At 41.3% G+C, this 26,847-nt stretch overlaps 1 protein-coding gene across 4 annotated transcripts in view; it reads right to left on the reverse strand.

Annotated features, from left to right (window-relative positions):
• Positions 1–26,847, reverse strand: part of ARHGAP26 (Rho GTPase activating protein 26) — a 436,434-nt gene that overhangs the window by 17,459 nt on the left and 392,128 nt on the right. For 2 of the 4 annotated variants that reach the window (XM_032336319.1, XM_032336321.1), the window contains exon 21: positions 3,589–3,699. The exons of 1 other annotated variant lie outside the window; for it this stretch is intronic. In XM_032336319.1, the coding sequence (XP_032192210.1) occupies positions 3,589–3,699 (111 nt within the window). Of the gene's footprint in view, positions 1–3,423; positions 3,700–26,847 lie in introns of all 4 variants that reach the window. One more of the 4 variants, XM_032336318.1, reaches the window with a different exon arrangement.

Raw genomic sequence — 26,847 nt, forward strand, 5'->3', positions numbered from 1 at the left:
TCAAGCAGAGGGAATGGTCTCAGGTGCTGAAGTTTATCATTCAAGAGGAGTAAATTTTCTACTAATGTTAGGCTTTTGGAATTGAATCAAGTGACAATAAAATAATCCATTAAAAATAAAAACAAAGATCAGGAAAGGGACTTGCTTTTTTTTTAGATTAAGAGGTGACTGACCATCTACAAGAAGGTCTTTTCCCCTGAGACCTCCTATTCCTGTTTCCCAGGACCAGGGCTGCCAAATAAAATACAAGACACCTAGTTAAATTAGAATTTCAGATCAACGAGAAATGCTTTTGTAGTAGAAGTATGTCCCAAATACTACATAAGAGAAATCATTTGCCATTTATTTACCATTCAAATGTAACTGAATATTCTGTATTTTCATTTATTTGCTAAACATTTGCTAAATCTGGCAATTCTATCTGGGGAACAGTCTTATCTTTTTTAAAAGTTTGTCAGCCCAACAGGTCCAGGGTCCTATGTTATATTCGCTCTCAAAAGCCCCACTAGCTTGCTTAAGGTAGGGTTCCTACCAAAACAGATCCTGTTGGTACTGAGGTTGTGTTTGGCTTTGGCTCTGACTTAAAAAAAATTAAAACTCCCCACACCAAGCATCCTTGGCTCTTTGGCTCCCCATTCTCTGCAATGCATCTCAACATTGGACACAGAGAGCCTGAGGTGCCTTCAGCTGCTCCTGAAACAGTGCCCTTCAGACCTCAGCTGGCCTTCAAGGGCATGAACAAGTTTGGAACCTTCTGCTGGTTCATTTTTAATTTTCGCCTCTGAGCATGGCACAAGGCCAGAAAAGCACTCAGAGGAGCTTCCCTCAAATGCCCTTGCAAACCTTGCAAAATGACGACCCACTGTCCATCAGATGACACTACAGGGAGGTGGGGCTAGCCAGACTGGCAGGATGCAACAGCTTGATCATTCAGGCCAGGGACCACTGTGTAAAGGGAAGCTATGGTTTAGGGGCTGGGAGCTTCTCTAGGGGTAACAGGAAAGGGAAGTATGAAGGGAATATGCTTCTACGACCCTTCCTCTGCTGTGCTATTAAAGTCATCTTCTTTCCTGCGCTTGAACTAACAAGCACTGAAAATGCTTGGAAGAGGGGAGAGGGAATCATTTCCAGAGGAGACATTACGTAGAAGTTCACAGGACCATTTATTAGGTCCTATGGAGTATTTACTTTTTAAAAGCTCTGCCAGGGGAAGGAAATCTGAAGCTTCATGTTCTTGAAATGGATTTGGGGAAAAGGCCCCATTGGACCTGAACAACAGGTATGCCCCCATCTCTTGGCTGCATACCCCAATGGCAGTTAGGGGACTTTAATCCTCTCTGTTGGCTAGGACTGATGGGCTAGCTCCCAGTAGGGTCTCCATCTGTGCTCACCTCGGCACACACACTTAGCCCTGTGACAGCTGATTCCATGCCCCAGTCTGCTTTTCCTATTTCAAAATGGCAGATTCCTAAAGTGTTGTGGAATAGTATCATCCAAATGGTGCTATTTTAATGATGGCCAGAGTGGGCAGTTCTGAATAACCATGACCCCAGACCTACTACAATAGCAGATCCTATTGCTACTGTGCTTTGTCAATCATCAAATGCTTTGGGAGATGGAAAGGAGTAGCTAAAGAAAGAAAAATACAAAAAAACAGACCCAGAAAATTTGTTGGGTGATGGAACGGAGTACAGAGGTGGAGATACTGGTTAGGCAACAGGCCCCCAAACTCAGAGACACAAAAAAGTGAACATCCTCAAAGCATAGAATATGTTCAGCTTTTTACCTGAATGATTCTACCATTGTGAGTCCCCCAGTCCATTCTGTTCAAGGGACCAGTGTTTTGAAGATTTTACTTCCCTTTGTTCAAAATGAAGGAAACACGTTCTGCTAATGACCAAGCCTCTTCTATGAGTAGTGATGCATATTGGGAGGTGGCTATAGTTTGCTGCAGTTCAGGTCTTCATGGGGGAATGAGTGACTGAACTGCTCTGGTTAGATCCATGCCATATCTCATGTCCTAGAAAGTTAATGTCTTCCAAAGCACCCAGAATATGTCAGAAATAATGAGGAAATAACTTGAGTGTCAGAAAAATAGGGTCTGAATTTTAACTTTATTCCCAGGATGAGGATAAGAGTATATGAAGAAGCTACCTTTCCCACCTTCCACTGCAAAGCTAGACAGAAAATCAGGAAGAGCAGGGCAGGCTCTGCAGCTGGGAGTGGCATGGAACCTTAGGTTTGGGGGCACCCACATGTTTGGAGGAAAGAGTGCTGAGTTGAGGACAAATAATCCTGAATTCTGGATGGGCTCTCATCCAGTGGTGGGACTACAGTCAACTCTCTGTGCCTTAGTTTTTTTTCTCTGTAAGACCATTCAGGCCACTTCTCCTCTCATTCTCACAAGATGATAGAATGCAATGATAGACTGGAAAGATCCTGGAGAAGAATAAACTAATATATACATCTATATATATAAATAACATGGGTTTTCTTTTTTAAAAGTGAGACTCAATGTTACAAATTATTTAAGCCTCTCTGCTGGACCCATCCTTCAGGTAAAAAAACAGCTATGAGAAAAAGATGGACAAGAAAATACTGTTAAGGCTCCGGGGGCTTATGATGCTTTATAATTGGGCTCTACATTTTAGTTGTCTGCAAGCAGAAACTAAATTTGAGAGAGACACAGCCTTAGGATTCATATAGCAGAGAGATTCTTTATTAATTTCTTTCTTTCTTCTTAATTTCTTTCTTAATTCATTAATTCTTTTTTTATTTAAATAGCTTCTTTTCTCTGAAGAATTAAGTCTAGACATCCTCAAACCAGAGGAGAAGAACTAGATCAACTCTGAGAAAGAGGTGCTGCCTATTCCCATGAGTGCTAAGGGTCCATGATGCATGGAGATCGGAGATCGGAGCACACAGAGGGCAAGGAGGCAGCCATGATGATTTAAAGAGAAACTGCTTCACATCTCCATCCTTTATTCCATTACATTCATCTCTCTCATGACTCTGGTTTTAGCAACTAGGGGTCAATGCTCATGGCCAACAGTCAAACCTCACAAATAAATGCTGCCTGATGCTACTTGATAAAAATGAGGGAAGGAAAGGCCAGTATGTGTCTCAGCACTGTTCCCTCTGGTATTATCTTATACCAAAGCACAGAGAAAGCTCCATGACTCAGAGAACAGGGGCCCATCCAGGAGGCACTCTTTCCCCAAACTCCAGGCATCACGGATTCATTCAGAAATTGGAGGAAGGGTTCAGAGAGATGTGGAAAATGCCATGCTGGTTCATGCACATGTCCCTCCCGGCTTCGGTCTCTTAGGCTGGAATCACAGGAGGGCAGAGGCTAGCCACCCCCACTGTTCCTGACTGGCTTTGGATAAACAGGAATACATCGGTCATCATCCATGATTTTACCTGGAGTCTTCGCGAACCGCTTCTTCTGGCCTGTCAAAAAGCAAGTGCAGGTTTGGATGGCGGGGAACAAAGTTGACGAGGAGGCTGAACACTGCATGAAGAGAGGACCAAGCCAATGAGAGAGCAACAGCAGCAACAGAAAACCAAACAAACCCTGCAACAGACCTGATGGGGGATGAGTCGCTGGACGTGGATGAGGTGGGCATAGGGCTGGATGGCGCCGAGAACATGGGCCAAGATGGCGAGAGGGGTGAAGTTGGGCTTGGATTCGGGGGGCTGCAAGACAGAACAATCAGAAAACTTGTCAGCACAGAGGGAAACCACAATGGGGGCATGAGGTTCATGGGAGGCCAAATGATGGGGAGCTGGAGCAGACAAGGAGCACTGAAACCTGGCTGTGTTGTCAGTGCCAAGTCACATTTCTCCAGACCAGACCTCGGTATATTCCAAGTAGCATCTCTTCTGCAATTCTCTGGAATATTAAAGAGTCTCTCTGTCCTGCAGAACAGCTGCTTTCTAGGTCACAGGAGCTTTTTCGACGGTGTGCCTTGCCCACTGGTGGAAGATGCCCTCGGCCCATGTGTGTGAGCTCCCACTCATACTCTAGCACCAGCCCATGTGGAACAGAGATAGTTTCTAAGAGGCCTTCAGGTTCCACTGCTGTGAGAGTGTTTTTAAAGTTGGATCTCAGCAAAAATGACCATTTTTCTGGGCCACACGGGCCATTCAGCCAGAAAACAATTTCCTGTTTACATTTTTAACTAAACGGGCTGTGTGCCATTGAAGACTCAGAGAAGCAGTGCATCAGAAATACGATAGCAGATGAAGGGTCTGGACGCACACCTCTCAGGAGAGGGCACACATTACCCACAGCACTGAGGTTCCCCTGAGGTTTGCTTTCCAGGCCTGCCCTTTCTCTTTTCATGGATTTTGGGCATTGTGACGCTCTAAGAAAAAGCCCCACAGGGAAGGCAATGAAAAAATGAGGAACAGAAATCTTCAATCTGTCATTTTGTTCTTTGATGGGTAGCTGATCAAAAGTTTACAGGGGAAAGGTTAAAATTACTCACTGAAACAGAGCTTATGACTTTTAACTGGTCACGTTAGCCCTTTGACTTATTTCTACAAATTACACAAACAAACATCTTAGCAACTCCATAAAATCATATTAAATCACAGATTGTGGGAAGACCAATGACTAAGAAAACAATGTGGAAATCGCCCAGCCACAACACCCCCTGCAGTCCTGAGCCTCAGCCGACTGCTGGAATGTTTGATCCAAGCACTTTATCAGGGGGGAAAATGACAGCAATCCAATTCCAGTGCAACAGACTCTCTAAACATAGTGGGATTTAGCAAGAATGCATAAATGTTCTACTTAATGGGCCATTCTCAATTCAGATATGAGATCTAATAATGGTTCTAATTACCTATGGTTGTAACATACATTCTCATGGAAATATACAGTAAAACCTATCACATGAGTTCACCAGATATCCACAGACTAAAGGAATGAAACACTTATTTAATGCCATTACGTATATTATATTTCTAGAACATAAATTCTATAAGGGCAAGGATTTGTATCCATTTTGTTTACTGATCTATCTCTAATGCCTAAAATAAGTAAGTAAGTATTCAAGAAATAATTACTGAGTAAATTAATAAATCTCATTTAACTTTGCCGACAAGCTAAGACACACAAAACAAATGTGGAAACTTGGGGCCAATTTGAAACTTGCCTCTAAGTGACAGGGCCAAGGTTCAGACCCTGTTCCCCTGGCCATCAGCCCTGGGCTCTGGCGACCACAGAGTCCTATCTCTAGGGTAGCAGGACTGGCTCTATTCCTTTATGCTGTGCCAAGCTTCCTTATAGGCCCGGTCACAGCACTAGAAGCCTTCTTAACCACTGATTTACGAGTTTCCTTTAGATCCCTGCCACATTTGCAAAGGAAATTGGGAATGTAGCAACAGACAGATTCTATAAGACTCAACATATTGTAAATTCTCCAATCCTGCCTCCAGTCTTCTCTCTGGTAGATTCACATAGCAGATGGAATTCATATAATATAAGAGATTAAATTCTAAAAATATGGCTTTTTTCTTTTTCTCAAGTTAATCGAGCAAAAAGCTACTGAGCATACAATATGTTCAAACACAATAAATGGAAAACAATTTAGCATTTGCCAAGGTCCCTAACCTCAAGAGTTCCCAATCTATTTAACAAGATCGGACTGACCAAAAAGCAACTATAACATAAGACAGTAAGATTTGGCAGCTGAGGGATAATTTACTCTCTTATTAGTTGAATACCTGCTCCTGCTTGACTCTGTCTCGAGTCCTGAGAGAGAGTGCTGCCTCATTTTAACTGTGCAGTCCTCATTTTCTTCTATGGCTGCAGCTGGTGAGCAAGACCTTGCTTTCTCAGGCCTCTCCCCACAATACTCTCCTCTCAATAATGACCTAGTAGGCAAGGCCTGGCCATGACTTCCAAACTGCAACCCAGCCCAGGAACCCAAGATCTGACCAGGGAAAATTTGCAAGTTCAAGAGAGCAAGCAGCCCAGGCCAAGAGGCCTGAACTCATCTGTTCCTCTGGTCAGTGGTCAGCACAGGACAATTAAAAAGTCCTTAGGACTTTTTGTTTGTTTGTATTCTTTTTTCCTTTTTAGTGGCTTTTATAAGTACAAAACACCTCCAGCTTCCTATCTCATTTGTACAAGAATCATGCCTTTGGCTAAAGGCATAGCTGGGGACATACTCTATAAACACAATGTGGGCTCTGAATGTTTTTTCACATCCATGCCTATCAAAGTGGTTCTTGGCCAGTAGTACGTGGTTGAAATTATCTGGGGGTACAGTTGTAATTCCAAGGTATTTGAAACCATTATAAGAACTTACTCTTCAATCTCCATGTCACTTATTGTACTGACTGTCATTTTTAACAACTAAAAAAATTTCATTTGTTTGCTTGTGTTTTACTCATAGCAGTGACATTTATTTGCTATAAAATGACCACAATTTAAAATTTATGATGACTATATTTTAGCGTAACAATAAAATGCACACACCACAGTACTCTGATTTTTTAAACTGCTGGAATTATGCTTTTTACTCATTTGTGCTCAGAATCATGTCAATAAAACTTATGATCAGCAATACTATAGAACGTGTGTTATTTATTTAATGATGGATATCTATAGCAAAAGAATGACAATAATATATAACTATTATTCCAAGAAGCAAGGAATACATTTTATTTTAATTGTGATACAACTCAGATACAACTCATACAGGTGGGAAATAAGATCACAAAGATGATGCTAATGGCCCAAGACTGTATAATCTTTAATTTCCCTTCAGTTCCAAAGTGTCTGGCTATAGCTTACGGAAAAATGACAACAGCAGACAAAAATAAACAAACAAACAAAAAAACCTTTCCCTTAAAAAAACCTAAAACAAAACACACAAACAATAAAGGTCAGTTTGCTACTGGCTCTGAAGCTGCTATCAAATTCTCACTTTCCCTAAGGAGGCCAAAGATAACAAATGACTGAGGTTAGGATAGGAGAAAGTAATTTTGTAACTACAGTCTTAGCAGATGAGCCCCTAAGGCTCCTCTACCATCCTAAGAGTAAGGCTGTGAGTATCTGAGCTGAATGCCCCAGCACATTTTTCATTTCTGGGGTTCTGCCTGTACCCTACTCCTCTCCCCACCCCCTTTAAGGCCAGCTACCACAACAACAACAAGAGCTTAAACTTTAGCATGAAATGAATATTTGCTGTTTTAGTTTGGATTCAACTGGAAGGCTTATAATAGTTTAGTCTGCTGGTCCACAGTGTCCTCAAAAGGAGTCCAGTCAGTCCTGTTGACATTCACTGGACAGTGAAGAAAGAATGGTTTAGGAAGATAAGGCTCAAAGGCCTGGCAGCATGTTGGGTTGTGGCCAATAGTTCAAGTACAGTGTGTGGCATTATCATCAGCTTGACACCCTTCTGTGGTGACTCACTTGAATGATGGAACGTCTGGTATACCAGCCAGGGCATGCCTGCCTTACTATGGACAGTGCTGCCCCAGCAGGCTCCCAATCTCATCATGCATGTGGCAGACCCAGGCTAGTCTCCACTCTATGGCTTTTAAAACCTGGTGCAAGATGAGCAGTAAACTGACCATTAAGAAGAAAGCTAATCTTTGAAGATTCTGATACTCAAAATTATAGATGGCCTTGTAGAAAACTAGAAAATACCAAAAGCAAGAAAAAGCAATACAATCATAATTTATAACCACTGATAATCATTATTGATATCTTGGCATATCTTCTCATTTTGGAAGGAATAAAACTACATAGTAGCCTGTTATGGTTTTTTTTTTCCCACTTATTAAAGCATTTTTGAATATTAAATAGCCTTTGCTATCACATTCTTAAAATGACTAGAGGGGTATTTTATCATATGGTATATACCCTGATTTACGCAACCTTTCTCTTATTGTGTATATTCAGATTATTATGTCCCTCTAGCTATCATAAAGAGTGGGGCAACTCCCATCCTTGTTGAAGATCACTGAATGTATGTTTCCTTAGCATAAATTCCTAGAAGTTAAATTACTGTGTCAAAGGCTAGGAGTCCTTTTTAAGGGTATTGATACATCCTAGCAAATAGATTTGCACAACGGTTCTGCTGAACTGCATTCCCACCAACAATTCCTGGAGGCTGTCCCTTCCCTCTCACCGTCACCCGAGCAGCAGGAGGCATCATTAAAAAAAAATTAGACTTTTTTTTTTCCCTGTTGGGCTCTACTCTTTCCTAGCACTTCTAGTGATGTAAAAATGAATACAATTCCCTTCTCTTGTTCTGTTTCCATCTGGAAGCAATGTTTAATTTTCCAAAGGGCATTCTGCCAAGAAGGTAGTGTAGGGAAGAACACAAGCAGGTAGACAGAGAAGACAATGTAAACCTGGAGACTTAGAGCCCTCATCAAATGGTGTGGCTGACCGAAGGGAAAGTGGGAGTGACAGATGGTCAGCCCATTCCTGGACTCTTAAAGATGGGACTAACTAGGAGGGATGAGGTATAGAAAAGTGTCCGGATAGTCTTCTGCCAGGTGTGTACTATGGAGAAGTCAAAAAACTGGCATTTGCTCCTCTCTGCCAGGCACTGGACTGTGATCCACAGCCCAGGTTCCCAGTCACATATGTTGGGCCTGGGCAAGGACTGTGAGATCACTAGCCCAGGGCTGACCTTAATGTACCATCAGTCTTCTCGTCCCAATTAAGTACAGGATAGGAAGGTGCTATTAAATCCAAGGGGGTATGCTTGTCTTTCCCTCCACCCCCTGCCCTTTCCTCCTATGAGAGATCAGAGAAAATTCCATGAAAACCAATAATGTCCTATTTAATCTAATCCCAAATCAGTGAATTCTTCTTCCTTGGAAAATATCCCTTTATGTCTTGATTTAAGGCACATAAAAAAAGAAGGGATATCAAACCTCAGCCAAGGAAAGAGGCCCAAAAGGAATACTGATAAAATGGATAGTGGTGAATCCGAGCAAATGACACAAAAAATGATTTTAATTTGTTAAAAAACTGACCACGTATTTTTCACATGTGTCTGCTGAAGCTGTGTCAACACAGAAATTCTATATATATCCCAAACTAGTGAATTTTTAGTATGTGCTTCACAGTCTAACAAGAGGGAAAACACACATGCCCCTGAGCTGTATCATTCTGTGATCTTTTGACTTTTACCAGTATGCATAGTATTTACAGATTTTCCCCTCATCTAATATACTACCTAATATATCTTAATGTGCATTTTTATCCTAATGTATTATCTATTTTAATGTGCATTTTGATCCTGTCAATGACAGTCCTGATTCTTATTTTAATGAGACAAATGGTAAAATCCCCTTAAGGCCTTAGAAATTATAGGCAATCACTTTCAAGACAGTTTTTAAGTGATTTGCTTTTAAAATAGTTCAGTTTATCTAGAGTGTAGTAGTTCCCTTTCCTTTCTGAAGTATAAATTTCAAACAAAATTTAAACTCGGATGGAGTGTGCTGGGAATGGCAAATAATTCCATGATTTAAACAAAATTCAAAATCTTAGAATAGAGCATCTGTCATCCTTAAGGTTCTCCAAGTCAGTAATTTGAAACTTTTCATGTATAATAATGCAGAAATGGGAGGCAGAAGGGAAATCTCTGGATTGGAAGTAAAGATGACTGGACAACAGTTCCAGTTCAGTTGCTCATTGTGCAGGGAAAAAAACCTTAAGGGAAAGGACCAGCGAGGGTAAGAGGGCCAAATGCCTCTACTGTGCTTCATGGTACAAAATACTGAATAAGCAGAGTATTCTTTTTTAAATCTGAGGGTAGTCCCTCAGGCTTTTTCAATGCCACATTCCAGGTACATGAGAATTGGTTTTTATGTATTTACTTTCTTTCACCTGAAAAAATTTCATAATTTATTGTTTATTTATTGAAGTTATTTGTAAAGAAAGGCTGAAGCATTTTGGGTCCCATAGAGAATGCATATGTTTATACTTGCTGTTTCAAAGATTTGAACAGTTGCTGAGAAATCACTAAACTTCCTTACTATCTTAAATTGAGTGCAGTACAATTGTCACTCCCTCTATAATGAAGACATCGCAAAAGCAAATGCAGTCACTGTAATTTAAAAAGAGAAGGAAAGGAATAGTGTTGCCAGGTTCAATCTTACCTGTCCTGAGACGTAACTTAAGGCCACCATCCTAATACTAGGGATATTTAAACATTATTCTTAACATACATCTGCAAGGAGGAAGCTCTAACTACACCTCAGGGGATTGAGAGCAGGGAACTAGGTGGCATGGATTTAACATTCACTTTTTAATTTTATTTATACTGTTTTAATGTTTTTATCATGAGGCTATATTATTTTGTAATAGTAGAAAGCACTCTTCTATAAATGATGCTAGGATAATTGGATATCTGTATGGTAAAAGTAAAACTTGGTCTGTCCTTCATATCAGACCTAATATACAATTTCCAGGTGGATTACAGATCCAAATGCCGAAGGCAAACAATAAAGGTTTTAGAAGAGAATAACTCTGGGAACTTGAGGTTGGAACATATCCAACAGAGCCTACAAAGCAGTAACCATAAGGATAATACAGATATACTCAACTACATTAAAATTAAGAATTTGTATTTATCAAAAGACAACATTAAAATAGTAAAAAGGCAGCTTACAACATATAAATAAAGGGTTTATAACCAGACTCAACAAAGAGTTCCTACTGATCAGTAAGAAACAGAAAGACAACCAAGGGGGAGACGGCAAGCAACTTGAACAGGGACTTAAGAAGAGAAAATGCATCCAGACGCCTGGGTGGCTGAGTTGGTTAAGCACCTGTCTTTGGCTCAGGTCATGATCCCAGGGTTCTGGGATCGAGTCCCACCTACATCAGGCTCCTTGCTCAGTGGGGAGCCTGCTTCTCCCTCTGCGTGCCACTCCCCCTGCTTCTGTGTGCACTCGTGTACTCTCTCTCACGCTCTCTCTCTCTGACAAATAAATAAAATCTTTAAAAAAGAGAGAGAGAAAATGCAAAAAAAAAAAAAATGCTTAACCTTGCGGTAGTCCAAGAAATGTAGATTAAAACCATAATGAGGTAGTTTTTCACACATACCAGAGTGACTAAATAGCTAACACCAAAATGCGGAAAACACCACGTGGTTGCAACATGTGGAATGTCAGAGCTCTACTATTTTATTGGAGGGATGGAGACTGCCACACCCACTCCGGACCCTTTGGCTTCATCTGGCGAAGGTGAAGTGATCATCTTTTCTGATCCAGCAGTTCCGTTCCCAGACCTACTCCTTCCAGCATGGCAAGCATAAGAATGTGCACAGCAAATTATTTATAAAAGCAAGAACAAGAAAGCCAGAAGTTCAGTAAAAGAAGAATGGAGAATGACTTTTAGAATATTAATATAATAGTACACTCTACCATAATGAAAATAAATGAACTAACGACTAATTTTAAAAAATGAATGAAGGACTCTGAAAACCACTGAACAAAGGAAGCCAGACATAAGAAAACAAAAAATCGTGTTTTAAGGATGCATACAGGTGATCCTTATTATTTGCAGATGCTGTGTTTGTGAATTCATTTACTGGCTACAGTCTATTTGTAACCTCAGAATCAATACTCATGATGCTTTCACGATCCCTCGACACACACCTGCAAACCAATGCAACACCCGAGTCCCTCTAAAGCACAATGCCAGCCAAGATGGCATGAAGGGATCATTGTTTCTGTTCTCCAGAGCTTCTAAGTACAAGAAGGCATGGATGTGCCTTATGTAGGAAACATGTGTTTAGTAAGATTTGTTCAGGTATGACTTACTGTGTGGTTGGCCATGCCTTCAATGGTAATGAATCAATGATGTTAGACACCGTATACAGATCAGTTGACAAAAATGTGGTAAAGGGGTGCCTGGGTGGCTCAGTCATTAAGCGTCTGCCTTTGGCTCGGGTCACGATGCCAGAGTCCTGGGATCATGTCCCGCATTGGACTCCTTGCTCACAATGGACTCCCTGCTCAGTGGGAAGCCTGCTTCTCCCTCTTCCACTCCCCCTGCTTGTGTTCCTTCTCTAGCTGTGCCTCTCTCTGTTAAATAAATAAATAAAATCTTTTTTTTTTTTAATGTGGTAAAGCCAGAGGCCCACAAGGGCATAACCCTGTACTTCCCCTAGGAGCAGTGGTTCAGTATTTGCTCATTCATTATTTGTATTGACTCTATTGAACATAACTACTGGACATAACAATGATCTATATTTAAGAGACAAAAATGCAAATAAGAACATGGAAGTGATTACTGTAAACATCTGATCAGTGATTCCTTTTGTTGGGGGGAGAGGACTAAGAGAGGGAAGGAGAAAGCAAGAGATGCAGTCACTTCTGGGGTCTTGGCAGGATTGTACTTCTTAACCTATGTGTAATCAGGTGGGTGTTTGTTAAATGATAACTTCTTAAACTGTACATTCCTATTTCATGCCCTTTTGTATAATAAAAAACATGGGAAAACCTATCTTAAAACATACCGACAGACAGTAAGTAGATCAACATATTAACGGCATTCTCTGGATGACAACAGTAAAAGTAATTTTTATTTTTTGTGCTTTAAACTCTTCTCCACATTTCCTATAGTTAATGTGTTATGTTTATAACCAAAAAATAAATGTCACTAGTAAAAGCAATCTCCCTAATCATACAAGTGGCTACTTTTATTCTCTGGAGGAGGGATGTTTAATAGAGCCAAAGTGACAGTTCCATCTTTCTTGCACCAGTCTGTAGTTTGGGTTGCATAATACAGTTGGCAGCTCCCAACTGTTCGTGCTGTTTCTCTTCTCTTTTCAGTCAAATACAATCAACAAATATTTACTGAGTACCTTCCATATCCAAGAACTGATTTTCCCATCCTGCTCTCCTCACTGAGAAATGATGTTGGGTCCTCGAGAGACATTTTTATTTTGGTAAAGTTATTACAGTAAATCAACGGTGTCTTCCTTTCTCCCGAGCATGGGGAAGTCAAATAGGACAGTGCCAATGTCACATTTGAGTAAGCTAGGCAAGATGTTAACAACACGGGCTGTAAGTCACTGGCCATCTGGCATACTTTTCTATAAGGTCTGCTTGCAGGGAATATTTCCTGTTTAGACAAGGGGGAGGAAGAGGAGGGAGAAGGATTTGCTAAGAATCTCAGTGTCCACTGCTGAAAACAAAGGAGTGTCTAAAATTAGCAGTGGTGGCCCAGGACATTTCAGCTTAAAAGTAAACCCTAGGGAAAGGAGATTCCCTGAATAAAAAGGCTGAAATATTTCACTATGTTCAGAACTCTCAGCAATAGAAAAAGCACTTTTGCTAAGGATAATATTCAGGACGATTAAGTTAAATTTCTGCAAGCCTACAAATCCTTGGTCTGGATACCACAAAAGGCATGAGGCAGAGAGATAAGCAGAGATGAACTTTGGTGAAAAGGCCAACAGTCTGACTCTCTTTTTCTCCTCCCAAGCAAATAGCTGACTTCCCTCTAATTCTTGTGTTTATTCAATAGTCTAAACATGTGGAAAATTACTTCTGATTTGATTTCAACCCACACAAACATCTTCTCTACACCATTTATTACCTTCTATGCCTGGCCTTTCTCCTTCAGTGTGATGCACAAAACCTGCATCTTCCCCTGGACCACACTCTGTTTCTACAAATGTTGGCTCAGGCTGCCCAACAAAGGAATGCAATCTCACTAGGTTTCATGGTGAATTTTGCCCCTTGTTCATTTGGGTCTGAGTTGCTTATTGACTTGACTGGAAAAAAACTTTAAATGATTTTCCAGCAAAGTCACCCTTTCCAGTGGAAAAAAAAGAGTTTTAACATCTGTGCATAAAAAAAACAAAAACAAAACAAAAAAAACCTGAAGGAAAATGATTTCTATATTCTGCTATAGTTATTATACTCTAAAACCAAAAACCCACTGAGAAGTCAATGAAAACAGACACAGCAAAACACCATTAATTCTAATCTTACAAATATATATATTTGTAATTATATATATATATATGTATTTTCAAATATGAGGCAGATACAAATTACTCTGCAGAATCTTTGGCAAATTTACAACGTAAGCAAGATGTTCAACACAGATACTTAAGAGGACCGTCTGCAAATCTGATCCTGTCTACTCTTTGCTTAGAACACTTCTAAGTGTTTCCCCTTTCCTCCGAGGATGAAGACCAAGGCCATCTTACCTAAGACTACACGAAGACTCTCTAGCCTGGTCTCTTTACCTTTTAACCATTCCAATCCATCCTACATCATGTTGTAACTACATGAACCTCTTAAACTCACAGCTCAAATTTTGAATGAATAGCAATTTCCTTCTCATAAACTTCTGACTATCTATTGCACAAAGAATAAGGGAGAGTGAAAGATGTAGTTACACAGTTTATTCCTGGCCACTAGTTTTCCCCCTCCCTTTCTTCTGCTCCACAAGTGATACAGGTGGAGCCAGCGTCACGTGGATTTCATTACAGGGGCAGGCCTGTGATCCAGTCTGGCTTGTCCGGGGCCCCTTTCCTCTGGACACAAAAACTGGATCAAGGATGGACATGCAACTGACCATAGTTCCTTCTTGTGTTCCAACATACGAATGCTCTTCTGGAAGCAAAAGCCATTGGCTTAGTGTGACCAGAGATCTTTTATCCCATTACATGGCAAGCATCTGTCTGTAAATGAGGTCTGTTTGTCTTGTTTTTGTTTTTTGTTTTTAAAAAGGAGGGAAAAAGAGCCAAGTAAAATAATAATTTGGGTTCCTGGATCCAGCTGTGCTGGAGGTTAGATCCACCCTGAGATTTCCCCAAATTGTAAGTTTTTAACTTCCACTTTTTCCTTAGGCCAATTGGGTTTCTGTCATTTGAAGGTCTTTCATAATACAGCCCCAATTGCTCTTCTTAATCCACCTTACTTGCTTTTATGCCCTCAGGGATTTCCGAGTCAGCAAGCGTTTTCTTAAAGGGTCATATAGTAAATATTATAGACTCCCTGGACTGAGAGGCAAAACTGAGGGTATTAGGTAGTTACTTACATAACCATTTAAAATATAACAGCTGAACAATGTAAAAACCATTCGCATCTCATGAGCCACAAAACAAAAACAAAACCAAGACCAAAAACAATAGACAGCTGGCTGGATGTGGCCCATGGGCCTTAGTTTTCCATCCCGCTGCATTCTAGCCAAACAGGTTTATTTGTGCCATGGGGGTGCTTTCAGCTTTCCATCACCATGTTCTTTGCTGGTGCTGTTTTCCCACCTGGACTGTCTCTTCCTTTGCCCCTAATTAATGCCCATCCACCAGTCAAAGCCATTTTCAGCATGAACTCCGACATAAGGCTTCTCTAGTTATCACAGTAAGTTCTGTACTTCTTTGAATCCTCAAGCACTAGCCTTTCTTTTCTGGTCTTGCAGAAGGGAAGTTATGGTCCTCCTCTTACATCTCTTGTACACTATGATGCTTCCTAAGTTTCTTTGGAATTGACAATATAGAAAGGTTTCATTAAAAAAAAAATAGACCCCATAGGATCAAAGTCATTAGGGAAAGAAAAGGAAATAGGGTTCTACCAGAAGCCAAGCATAAGGCCCTAGTAAGCAGGGCAGCTAGATATTTCTGAGTCAGAATGATCTGATATCATAAAATGTAAGCAGATCTCAGTCTAGTGCTGTCATGGTGGCTCTGCATTCCGCCCCCTTTGCTTGGTAAAGCACTCGGATGGTAGTGACTGACAGGTGCGACAGAAAGGATGTTTCAAACCTTCTGCTTCTGGCAGGGAGGGAGACAGGCACACTAGCCTGTACTCTGATGAACTCCTGTGTTTCCATATTCAACTTTGGTCCCTCGTTGGCATTATTCTTCCTCCTGACTACTGGGGAGTGCTGCCCAAACCTAGTCATTTACCCAGCCTCCTAGCTTTGGCTGTATCTGTGTATCATGTGTACATTTAATACAGAATATCCTAATATTTTTCTTTAAATTGATCCCTGTAATAAAGCAGAATCATCCGCTTATTCTCTTCTAAATGATAAAAACTCATTCTTATTAAAATGAAGAAAAAAGGTCATCCAGGCATTATTTTAAATGTTCAGGTACCTCAGTGTCATAAGACTTAAATTTTAGAAATTTCTGTTCTTGGTTATCTTTTTCTTTCCTCTAGTAAAAGTACTGCATTTATTTTTCCAAGACCTATTTAGTTATCCTAAAAAGCAAAATTAATTAATAAAAAACTTATATGCCCATTCCCGGCAAGGATTTGATGGCTATTTAACATTTTTGTCTCTTAATTCTGCTTTCATTTGTCAATACTACATCATCATCATGTCAACATTTACTCATTGTGTTTACTATTCTTGGGAGAAGAGGATATTAAAAAATAATTTTATTGAGGTATAATTTCATAGTATAAGGGTCACCCATTTGAAGTGTACACCACTGATAGAGTTGTGCAGCCATCACCTATAATCCAGTTTTATGATGTTTCTATCAGCCCCCAAAAGGTCCCTCTGGCCACTTGCAATGAAGCCCTGCTCATGTTACCAGCCAGTGGCAACCACTGATGTACTTTCCATCTCTAGAGATTTGCCTTTTCTGGACATTTCACAAAAATGGAATCATGCAACGTGTCTTCTGTGTTTAGCTCATTTCCCTGTTTTCACATGTTTATAGTGGGCCAAGAGCTTTCAAAGGGAAGGGGAAAATGATGATGGTAGTAAGTGGTGAGTTCTAATTTTTATTAAATACTTACTATATATCAGTCATTCTGCCAATCTTTTCACAGGCGTCTTCTCAACTTTTCCAAACCACCTCAGGGATAGATATTATTATTCCCATTTTTCAGGTGAGAAAACAGAAGATCATTAAGTTTAAGCATCTTGGTTGCCTCAGGCCAAGTGGTTAGTGAACAATGAGGAGCTGGGATCTGAAACTGGTCCTAACTCTTAGCCACTAAACCATCTGCCCTCTCTCAAAAAAAAAAAAAAAAAAAAAAAAAATCTTAAAATCAAATAAACTGAGCTTTTTCATTTAAAAAATATGAGTGTTCAACTCATGGGAGAAAGCAATGTATAGTTTAAAGTGCTGGGGGAAAAAACCCTGTGAGGGCACCTAGAAGGAAAGATTCACTATGGTGAACCTTAGCACATCGGCCTCCATGGGGGCACACACTCTCCCTTGTGCATGACGGACACGCCGCACCTGCTGCTCAGGTAAGCTGGAAGTGCCCTGCTCCCTGCAGCACTGTGTGTATGTGCTCCTGTGCTCAATCTACTAAGACTTTTCGCTTTATTTAGAAAGCATGTGTTGGAAGACATGAAAAATAATATATTTAAGGCTGTTTATGAGCAAGTTTCCTCAAAAAGCCTCAGAAGCTGGTCCATTTGTGCCATCTGTTCTAAGAGAAACTAGAAACCACCTGTCTGTCTGCTTGAGCTCTGCTCTTATCAAGGAAGTTGTAATTACCTCTTTGGTGAAGGATTTGAATCATTACAGTAAATCCCTTATTCAGCACATATTGTATTAGGAAGGCATTCTGACCCTAAAAACTAGGGCTTTTCTCTTCTCGTCCTGCAGAGACGCAATAAACCTCAGCTATTGGGAGCCTGGCAAGTGAACCATGCCTTAGCCTTCCTTGTTACTCAATAGTAAATACTAAACAAATATTTCGTGTGCACTTAATACATGGCAGTTGCTGTCACAAGCACTGGGAATACAGCAGAAAACAAGAGGAGTGAGGCTTCTACTACTCTCAAACACAGCGTCCTGCAAGGCAGGTTATGCGGGGAAAAAAATATCAAAGCTTCTATTTGCATTTTTTATCTGATCCTTGTAAGATTTGTATTTTATATATATATATATCATCTGGTATATGTAATATAATAATTAGTAAGGTAGGAAATAAAAATAACTAATACATATTGGAGATACATGTCCCCAATATTTTTTCTAAGTATATTCTGATCGTTGAAGTAACCAAAACAGTTCCTGAGAAAGTGTTACCTGTGTGTATAATAGACAGTAAACAAGTAAACAATCAAATAAGACATTTTAGCTGGTATGAAGAGCTATGAAGAAAACAAAAATCAGGACAGGATAAAAGTGAGCTCCCAAGTAGGAGAGGGTGGGTGGGGGTGACGCGGATTCTGTGTGAACAGGCCACTGCTCTCAGGACTCCTGTCTGAGCAGAGGACTCCACAGAGCAGAGCATGCAGACCTCATTCTCTTCAACACCTGGGCTTCTTTTTATTTTAACATCTGAGATAAAAACAAAAAACAAGCCCCATTTCTTCCTAAGTGCCCTGACAGTCTCTGCCTGATTGTAAGGCTTTTCACAGAACACTATGTCAACTTAATGGAAAGGGTCCTATTTGCAAAGAGAGGACTATCGAAAGAAGATCAGTAATAAATGCTGGCTGGGGCTGCAGCAGTTCCCAGTAGTGGCTGGTGACAGCAAAACATACTTTTCCTGCATGAAATTGTTTCCTGGTACAGCTAGAAAGTCATTCTGTTTGGGGAAACAAATGTTCCCCTTTTCAACGAAGTCTCTATGTGCCCTAAAAAAGAGTATGTGGTTTGTTCCTTTTTGGAAGAAAGGAATTATATAATTCCCAAACAAAACCAACAGCCCAGACACTTCCCTTCCTTTATGTGAGCTGCCATGTCTCTGGGTTGCTACAGGACCAAACACATGAGATACTCTGGTTATCTTATCCCCTTCTTTCAGGTCCCTCTGACTTTCACCATTTGAGGTGTAACATTTCTAGAAATGTAACCACTTTTTGTCAGTATATTTATATTAATTCACTTACAGAGCTATTTGTGGTAATACTATTACAAGCCCATTCAGTTCCCTTTGGAAATGACTCTAGGCTTTCAAATACATCCACCTGAAACATGAAGGCAAGCCTTCCACAATGCCCGCACCACATGCATGTCACTTCTTCCTTCCTATGGTCACCCAGGGTTTTAGAGACAAAATGACACTTTGCATACACTTAAATTTTCATTCTCCCAGAGAACTATGGAAAGGAGGATTGTCTCAAGAAAACCAAAGGAAGAACACTGCAAATCACAATTTAGCATTTCATAAAATAAAAAGAAATACAAGGGGCGCCTGGGTGGGTCAGTGGATTAAGCCGCTGCCTTTGGCTCAGGTCATGATCTCAGGGTCTTGGGATAGAGCCCCGCAACGGGCTCTCTGCTCAGCAGGGAGCTTGCTTCCTCCTGACTCTCTGCCTACTTGCAATCTCTCTCTCTGTCAAATAAATAAATAAAATCTTAAAAAAAAAAAGAAAGAAATACAATGTATTTTCCAAAATGAATAGCCCTCCCAGCATCAAGTCAGTGGATAACTCAGGCTCAGTTGGGTCATAAAAATCACGCTGTCCCAATTCCTTCCAACCTCAGCCCTGTGATTTTGATAAGCAAGCAGAGACAGGAACCACTGATTCTTGGTTTCTACAGTGTTCCAGGTCAGCTTTGGAAATTACTGGGAAATGTGACTTATTTGCATGGATTTCATTATATTTGGCCCCATAGCTGTGTACCCTCATCTGCTTAATGAACAGACTTTGAGTGTCTACCTCTGATTTGATCCCAAGGACTGAAGCGTTCTGAGAAGAGAGGGACTGGTAATCTGGAGTAGTTTGGGAAAATTTCTGTGGGGTTATGGTGTTTCCATTTTTCAATTTTGGGGTTAAAAATTAGGCAGTTGTGATCATCTTATATCTGGGAAAAGAGAATTATTGTCAAGGGCAAAATGAGCCCCCACTCTATGCCAAGACGAGGTGCAGCAACAAGACAAAGTCTGGCTTCTAACCTAACAGCTCCCACTGATAGAGTACTTCCAACATGCCAGGCCCTGGGCTGGGCATTTTTTGTCACGGTCTCCTCCAGACAACCCTGTGAGGGCTGCCCTGATCTTGAAGAGGGGTAAGCTGAAAGATGGAGAGATTGAGCAATTTTCTGAGGTGGAAAGTGGGAGTGCTGCAGCTGAACCAAGGCAGCCTATCTCTGGAAATTGGGCTTCTCTGAATGCCTGTGCCCACTGCTTCCCTCCAGCCTTTCCCACCGAAGAGGATCCTAATGAAGCTTCCCAAAACATTTACTTCATGAGCCTGGTGGACAGAAGGGGTCAAGAAATGCCCAACACCAAGCTGGCCAACTACAGGGGGTTGTATGACATGTCCTAGAACCTGTTGAAACAGGTGAAATCCCAGTTCCAAGAAATCATAAATACACATTCAAGAGAAAATAAAGAAAAATGGTTTGGAAACTTCTCAGTAATTTCATGAGAACACCTGTCATATTTGCTAAACAGACTTTGAAATGAAAACAATATTCTTAAGAATAGTGAATTAACAGCTAGGTGCAAGTTTTTAGGGTCAGACGGCTCTCCAGTATTGGCTCTGCCACTTATCAGCAGTGTGACCTCGGGCAGCTTAACTTCCGTGTCCCACATTTTCTTTCCCTGCTTAAAATGGAGATAATTAAGGAGATTATAAATATACTTAGTGTATTAAAGCTTGGTATGCAGTAAGTGTTCACTAAAGGATAGCTGTTAAGATTAGGGTATGCTTCACTTGTCTTGAGAAAACAGTTTTTCTGTTACAAAATGAAAAGTAGGACTTATACCATCTATAAACCCCAATGAAATGATCCCAAGAGGAGTGAAAATGAAGAGAAAACGGTACCACTACTTAACTAACTACAAGGACAGAGAAGAAGTAGTAATATGCCTCAGGTTCTCGGGTGTCCCTCCTTCGATGATTCTCCCTCTTAGCACAGCTCTGTTACCTGTGTCTGCACAGCAAAGCCCCCAGTGGAAAACATACAGAGGCACGTTCACAGGCACTCCGGTCGTGTTACCGGGGGCAGAGGGGTCCAGGGGTGTCAAATAACTGGTGCCCAAAGCCCAGAATTTCATGTTCAAATGGAGGTATCAGTACTGAGCTCTGGCTCATTTATGGACCTTAACTAAACCCTCTTTTTTCGGGGCAGGCTACCAGGAGATGTCTGTTTTTCCACTAGCTCTCTCAAAGAAATGTGGCTGGTGTCACTGAAAGCCTTAGTGTTGCAGAAAATGGACCTGGGCAGATGGGCAAACAGGCATTACCCACCTGCCCACGCTCATTCTGGGGGTGTCAGTGGAGACAGTCTCAATCCCCAGGCACTCCTCTGGAATGCTTCCTGAGAAGCCCCCGTGGAAAGGGTGGGTGGACAGACAGAGTTGTAGGATAATACTTCCTCTTTGGGCTCAGTCTTTCTCCAAGGATGACTCCATGCTCTGAAAAGCAGCACTGCACAAGTTTCATACAACTGCTGCCAGGGACGGCGTGGCTTTTCCTGTAATACTCTGCAGTGTGAATTGCTATGTCTAAGCTGGTCTAGGTGGGCTTGGCTGGATCCTTGAATGTCAGGACTCAATGAATGGCTGGATTTCTTGGGGGGTGGTGGGTGGGCCACTGCAACAGCTTCCATCCCTTCTTTTTCTGCACAACCATGGGCCTCTCAGTATCCAATTTCTCTTCTCTCTGCGTATACCTCTGTCATCAGGGTAAAGGCTGGTTCCGTAAACAGAGTGGCATGTTGAGAAAGACAGGCCTAGAGAAGACTGGGAAACTTCTGTGGGGAATGCTAGGTTGAGTGGGAAGTGCAAGGCCTATGGACATAGGTGGAATTACTGTGGGACTCTACCACCCACTTCTCTCTCCTCATTTGAAAACCAGGGAAAATGTTACCCCAAAGGCCTTTGTGAGGACTGCATAAGTGAAACTTCATAAAGGACAGGACACCACATCTGGTAGAAAGGGCTCCCAAAATAAAAGCAAGTACTGATACTTAATGAATTTGACAAACTCACAGATATAGAGTGAGGAATACAAAAACCTTAATGTTTGCACAATCATGTCTGCCTATCCAAAGCAAAATTAACCAGGAAGGACTCCAAAGCTCTGGTTAATTCTAATATTTAAAGCCAGCTTACTTCCTCTGCTCCTCCTCCTCCTTTGCCCATTTTGGTTTGAAGAAAAAAAGGGGGCGATGCCCCATGATATATCTTTTCAGTGCATATTTATATTTTAAAATACAGAAAGAAAATCCATTGCTTCTGTTTCTGCCTATAAAAGCAACTGTGCTCAATGTAGACAGCAGAAAAACAAAATGAAATAAAAACAACCCGCAATACTACTACCCTACAGTACCATTGTTAAAATGTTGGTGACTGTTTTAGAACCTTGCTATGTGTAGATATGCATCCATATGTATTTTGGTTTGTGTATTAAACTGGCATTGTAATTTAAAGACTTTTTTATTCTGCTTTTTTCAACAAGGGTGTTTATTATGAAAATATTCCCGTGCTGATGAAATGTATTGGCAACACAATTTTTAATAGTTGCACTGTAGTCCACAGCTGTGTGTTAATTATCAAATAATCGCTATTCTTCAACATTTAAGTTTGTTTTTGCAATTATAAATAATACTGGGATAAAAGTCCATCTACTTTTGCATAAATCTCTCATTATGTATGTCCTTGTGGTAAATACTAGAAGTGTAATTGCTCAAAAGATAAGCCCATCTTAAGGTTTATGATCAATATTTCTATAGTGCTAAAAAAGGTCATGCTGATGTATAATCTCACCCACAGTGGGGTAATTTGGTCTCACCCATGTTCCTTTTTCTTCCCCACCTGTCCTCTTCTTTGGTCTCTTCGATACATGGGGTTTTTTTTCTTCCATCAAATGAGCCAATCAAGAGTACTAAGACAAAAATGGGGCCAAACCAACCTGGGTTCAAATCATTCCTCCAAAATAAACGAAAGCTCTCAGAAAAGACTGCTTTGAACCACTGTAGTGTTTCAGAACGAGGGGGTTGGTGGGACAAGGGAGGGTAGGTTTGGTCTCACTAACTCTTCTCCTGAAATGAGGATTACTGGTTCCCTACAGGCCATCAACCAGCAAGCTGAGTCTGAATGCTGAATTATGTATGAGCTTATATAAAGTAGAGCCACACAGGCTGAGCCCAAACATGCAACCAGATACCCCCATTACATTTCCAGCTGCAATGCTGGAGACACTGTAGCAGGTAAAACGTCCTTTCTTCATCCTCACGGAATCAAGGGGGAATGATTCTTATTCATTTTCTAAAGGAAGATAAAGGATTAGCAAGAATTAATTTGGGTTGGAGGCTCAAATATTTATATCGAGTGTTTCAGCTAGTTGAAAAGAGGCACTCTCCACCTAATGGGCAGGAAGGAACAGCAGGCATTTTGGAGCCGGCAATTCCTCCTGGAAGATCAATGCCACCTCTGTGTGTGATAGACTGGTCTGGTTTAAAGTTTACTTGTGGAAATAGATAATGTAATATTCAGACCGTCAGCACATGGACACATATGCTGTTTTCTGTTAACCCCCTTTCCTTCTAAGAAATTTCTACAATCTGAATAACTTGCTCCCTTATTTGAGAAGCAGAGTTTATGATCAGAGGCAAAGGGAACTTCAAATGTTATGACTATCATGGAGAGAGGAAGAGAGACAGAACAAACAATCTGCAAGAACCTCAGGTTATCCAAAATTCTGCTGAAACCAGGAAAATGGATCCCTTCCCCAAATCTCTTCTGCTATCTCCCCATGAGTAGCTCTCCCTGCTTACAAGAACGGCAGAGAGAGAGGCTTGTTCTGCTATCTGTGAGGAGCAGGGCGACTGCTATAGAGCCTCAGGATTTGCAGACCTTGGCCACACACCTAGGAGCTGGTGAAGGAGGCCATTCCCCTGCCATGCCTTTCCCCACAAGCAGAGGCAGTGAGTGGCCTTGGGGAATTTCCACTGGTGGCTGCAGCTGCTGCTTTCTGGGTAACTCACAGTACGTGTGGGCAGGGAAGAGCTCGAAAAATGAGTTGCCTGGAGCCAACTCATTCTGCAAGTTGCTCCCTAGCAGCTGACAGATTGTCGGTGAGTTTTTCAACTACTCAGGATAGGGTAAACTCTAAGTGGGTTAGAGACAAAGCCCAGTGTCTAGTGTCCTTCCAGAATATGAGCTGAGATGAATGAACAATAGTACTAAGTAACATTCACCCAAGGTATATTACAAGGCAGGACACAGACTGCTTTGCTCTCATTATTTCCTCAATTCCCCCGACAGGCCCAGCAGATGAGAAGAACCCATTTTTGAATGTGGGGTTTTGGAAAATCACAGAAAACCCTCCAGGATATTTTACTTTGGGCCTATACCAACCCACTCCTGCCCCTCACCTCCTGGAGTACTTGGCCAGCACTGTGTTTACTCACGTTTTGTGAGGTTATATTGTCACCAGTAACAGGCCAAATTCCCCTACAGGCCTTATCTAGGAAAAGAAACTGGCTCATTTACCAGTTTTGAATTACCTGAGGCATAAAGAGAATAACACCAAAACCAAAGTAGCCAAGCAGCTGGGTTCACATGGAGTTAACAAAACTGGAAGACCACAGAGTGTGCCTGGGCTCTTATTGACTGGTACCATCAACTTTCAAGGAACCTGTGTTATAAAGGATCAGGTAGACCATGATCAAGAAAGGCTCTTACCCTAAAAAGATACTTTTCTTGACATGATTATGGAAAGAACTACTTAAATAGGATCTCAATTTGAGAATGGAGTGGCTAAAGACAGAGTGATTATCTACCTAAGAACTAGCCTGGCCAGGCCACCACCCAGACAGAGCAAAAAATGTCTGTACTAGCAAACTTCAGGACATTCTGGCCTGACACACCGGGTTGATGAGTATATAAAACCTACTTGCTATGTGAATTATTTCCTAGGCCAATTACTTAAGCTACATGAGAAATTATCTTGTTCATCTTCTGTGTTGATGACAGGCTTTGGATAAAGGAATTCTTAGTGCATCAAAAACTAAGTTTTATTTTTTAAAAACTGGATGGATTTAACAAATAATTATGAAGCATTGACTCTGAGCTAGATCTTCTCTAGGTGCTGAGAATCTTGAGATGGTAAGATAGCATGGTTCTCACCGCCACAGAACTTACAGTGTCTTGAGGAAAGAGGGGCAATAAACAGCTGAGTGAGTGTGTCTGGTTAGAACACATCAGAGGGAAAGTGTTACGAACAGAGTAAAAGGATGATGTGGCAGACAGTGATGGGTGTGGACCAGAAGGTTCAGGGCAGGCTAGGGCATGTGAGGATCAAGGAAGAACTTTCTAAGGCAGTAGGAACAGGTGTTGCTAAGGCCTAGTGGTGAGAAGGAACTTGGTTTACACAAGGAATAGAATAAGCGTAGGACCATGGCAAATCCAGGGAGACAGCCAGGTGAAGTAAGGTCAGAAAGGTCAGGTAAGATAGGCAAGGGCCGGGTCACGTAGGCAGGATAGAGAGTTTACATATTATTCTACCTATGGGCAAATGGAAGACACTGGAAATTTTTTAACAATTCTGGAATACAAAGAGTTGCTAAACATTTGATGTGTTTATAGAATTAAAAAACCAAAAATGGTAACGAAACCAAACCCAAACCACTAAAAATCTCAAAGATAGTGGCATTCCTGTGTGGAGGGTGCCAAAATTCCACTTTCTGCAAAAGGGATTGTCCAGAAAGCCTTCTCAATGTATTTTATGTGTTTATTCATTCATGCAGGAACTTATTTTTCCTATGTTCTCAGCACTGTGCTGGACACTGAGGAGATACAATTGAGAAGACATTCACTTCAGAGAATGTAACAAATAAACAGCTGATGACATTACACACTACTGGGAGCTTAGTGATTCCCCTATATGCAGGGGTTACCCCATCTGGTTTAGGACAGACGGCAGGGGTGAGAAGGGACAATCAGGAAGGGTTCTCTGCAAGAAGGGATGTTTAGTAACATAGCATTCCTTGGAAGTGAGAAGCCACAGGGCAAGGTGGAGGATGTAAAACCAGTTTGGTAGGGTCCACCCAGAGAGTTTCAACAGAGGCTGCAATGTCAAGTAGGGGTGGAAGACCCAGGGCCTCTCAGTCAATTAAAGGATTCTGGAGCTCACAGTATCCATTGGTGAGGGGGGAAAGTGGTGTGTTCAAGTTCGCCTGTTAGAACAGTCCCAAGGGTTGCCGTACAGAGAAGAAGCTGGGGGTACTGGCCAAGGTTCAGGAAGACTAGATGGGCAAGGCTTGGGCTAGGGTGGAGGCAGCAGGGCCAGAGACAGGTGGGCTGATGTGGGACAGGCAGAACTGAAATGTCTTGATCACTGACAAATCCATGCTAAGTAAAAAGCAGAGGAAAGGAAGCTGGCCAGGTTTCCAGGCACTGACTATAGAGACAGCACTGCAAAGTAGCACCTAAAGTAGTTGATGGTGATGTAGTTGGTTGGGGAAGGCTCCCTAGAGGAGCCAGCAGTGGATCTTCAAAGACACAGCAGATATGAGCAAGTGCTTGCAGGGAGAAGAAACACTAGGCAGAGGGAATAGTAATCTCCCATTTTTCTACATTTTCCCCCCAGGTAATTCATTTCATACTACGAACATGATGCTGCTTTTTCTGTGTGCTGGTTCAACAGAAAGAACACTGTGCTTGGAATCAGAAGGTCCAGGTTTCCACAAAAGCCTCCTAACCTAAGACGATTATACATTCTCCAAAAGGGTCCTCAAGCTCTCTCAGCTTCTGTTTCTCTCATTTACAAAATATAAACCCTAGTTGCTTCATCTTACATTATCATTTTGACAGTAGTGCTAGCCAGATTCCAAATCTCCTAAGAATGTTTTCAAATTTCTGGCCTGCTGAAGGCACCTTGTTTCCAAAGCAGCTATGGGTCAAGGTTTACGGGTCTGCTATATCTACACACACACACACACACACACACACACACACACACGC

The sequence above is a fragment of the Mustela erminea genome, chromosome 3 (genome assembly GCF_009829155.1).
Source record: "Mustela erminea isolate mMusErm1 chromosome 3, mMusErm1.Pri, whole genome shotgun sequence".
Lineage (NCBI taxonomy): Eukaryota > Metazoa > Chordata > Mammalia > Carnivora > Mustelidae > Mustela > Mustela erminea.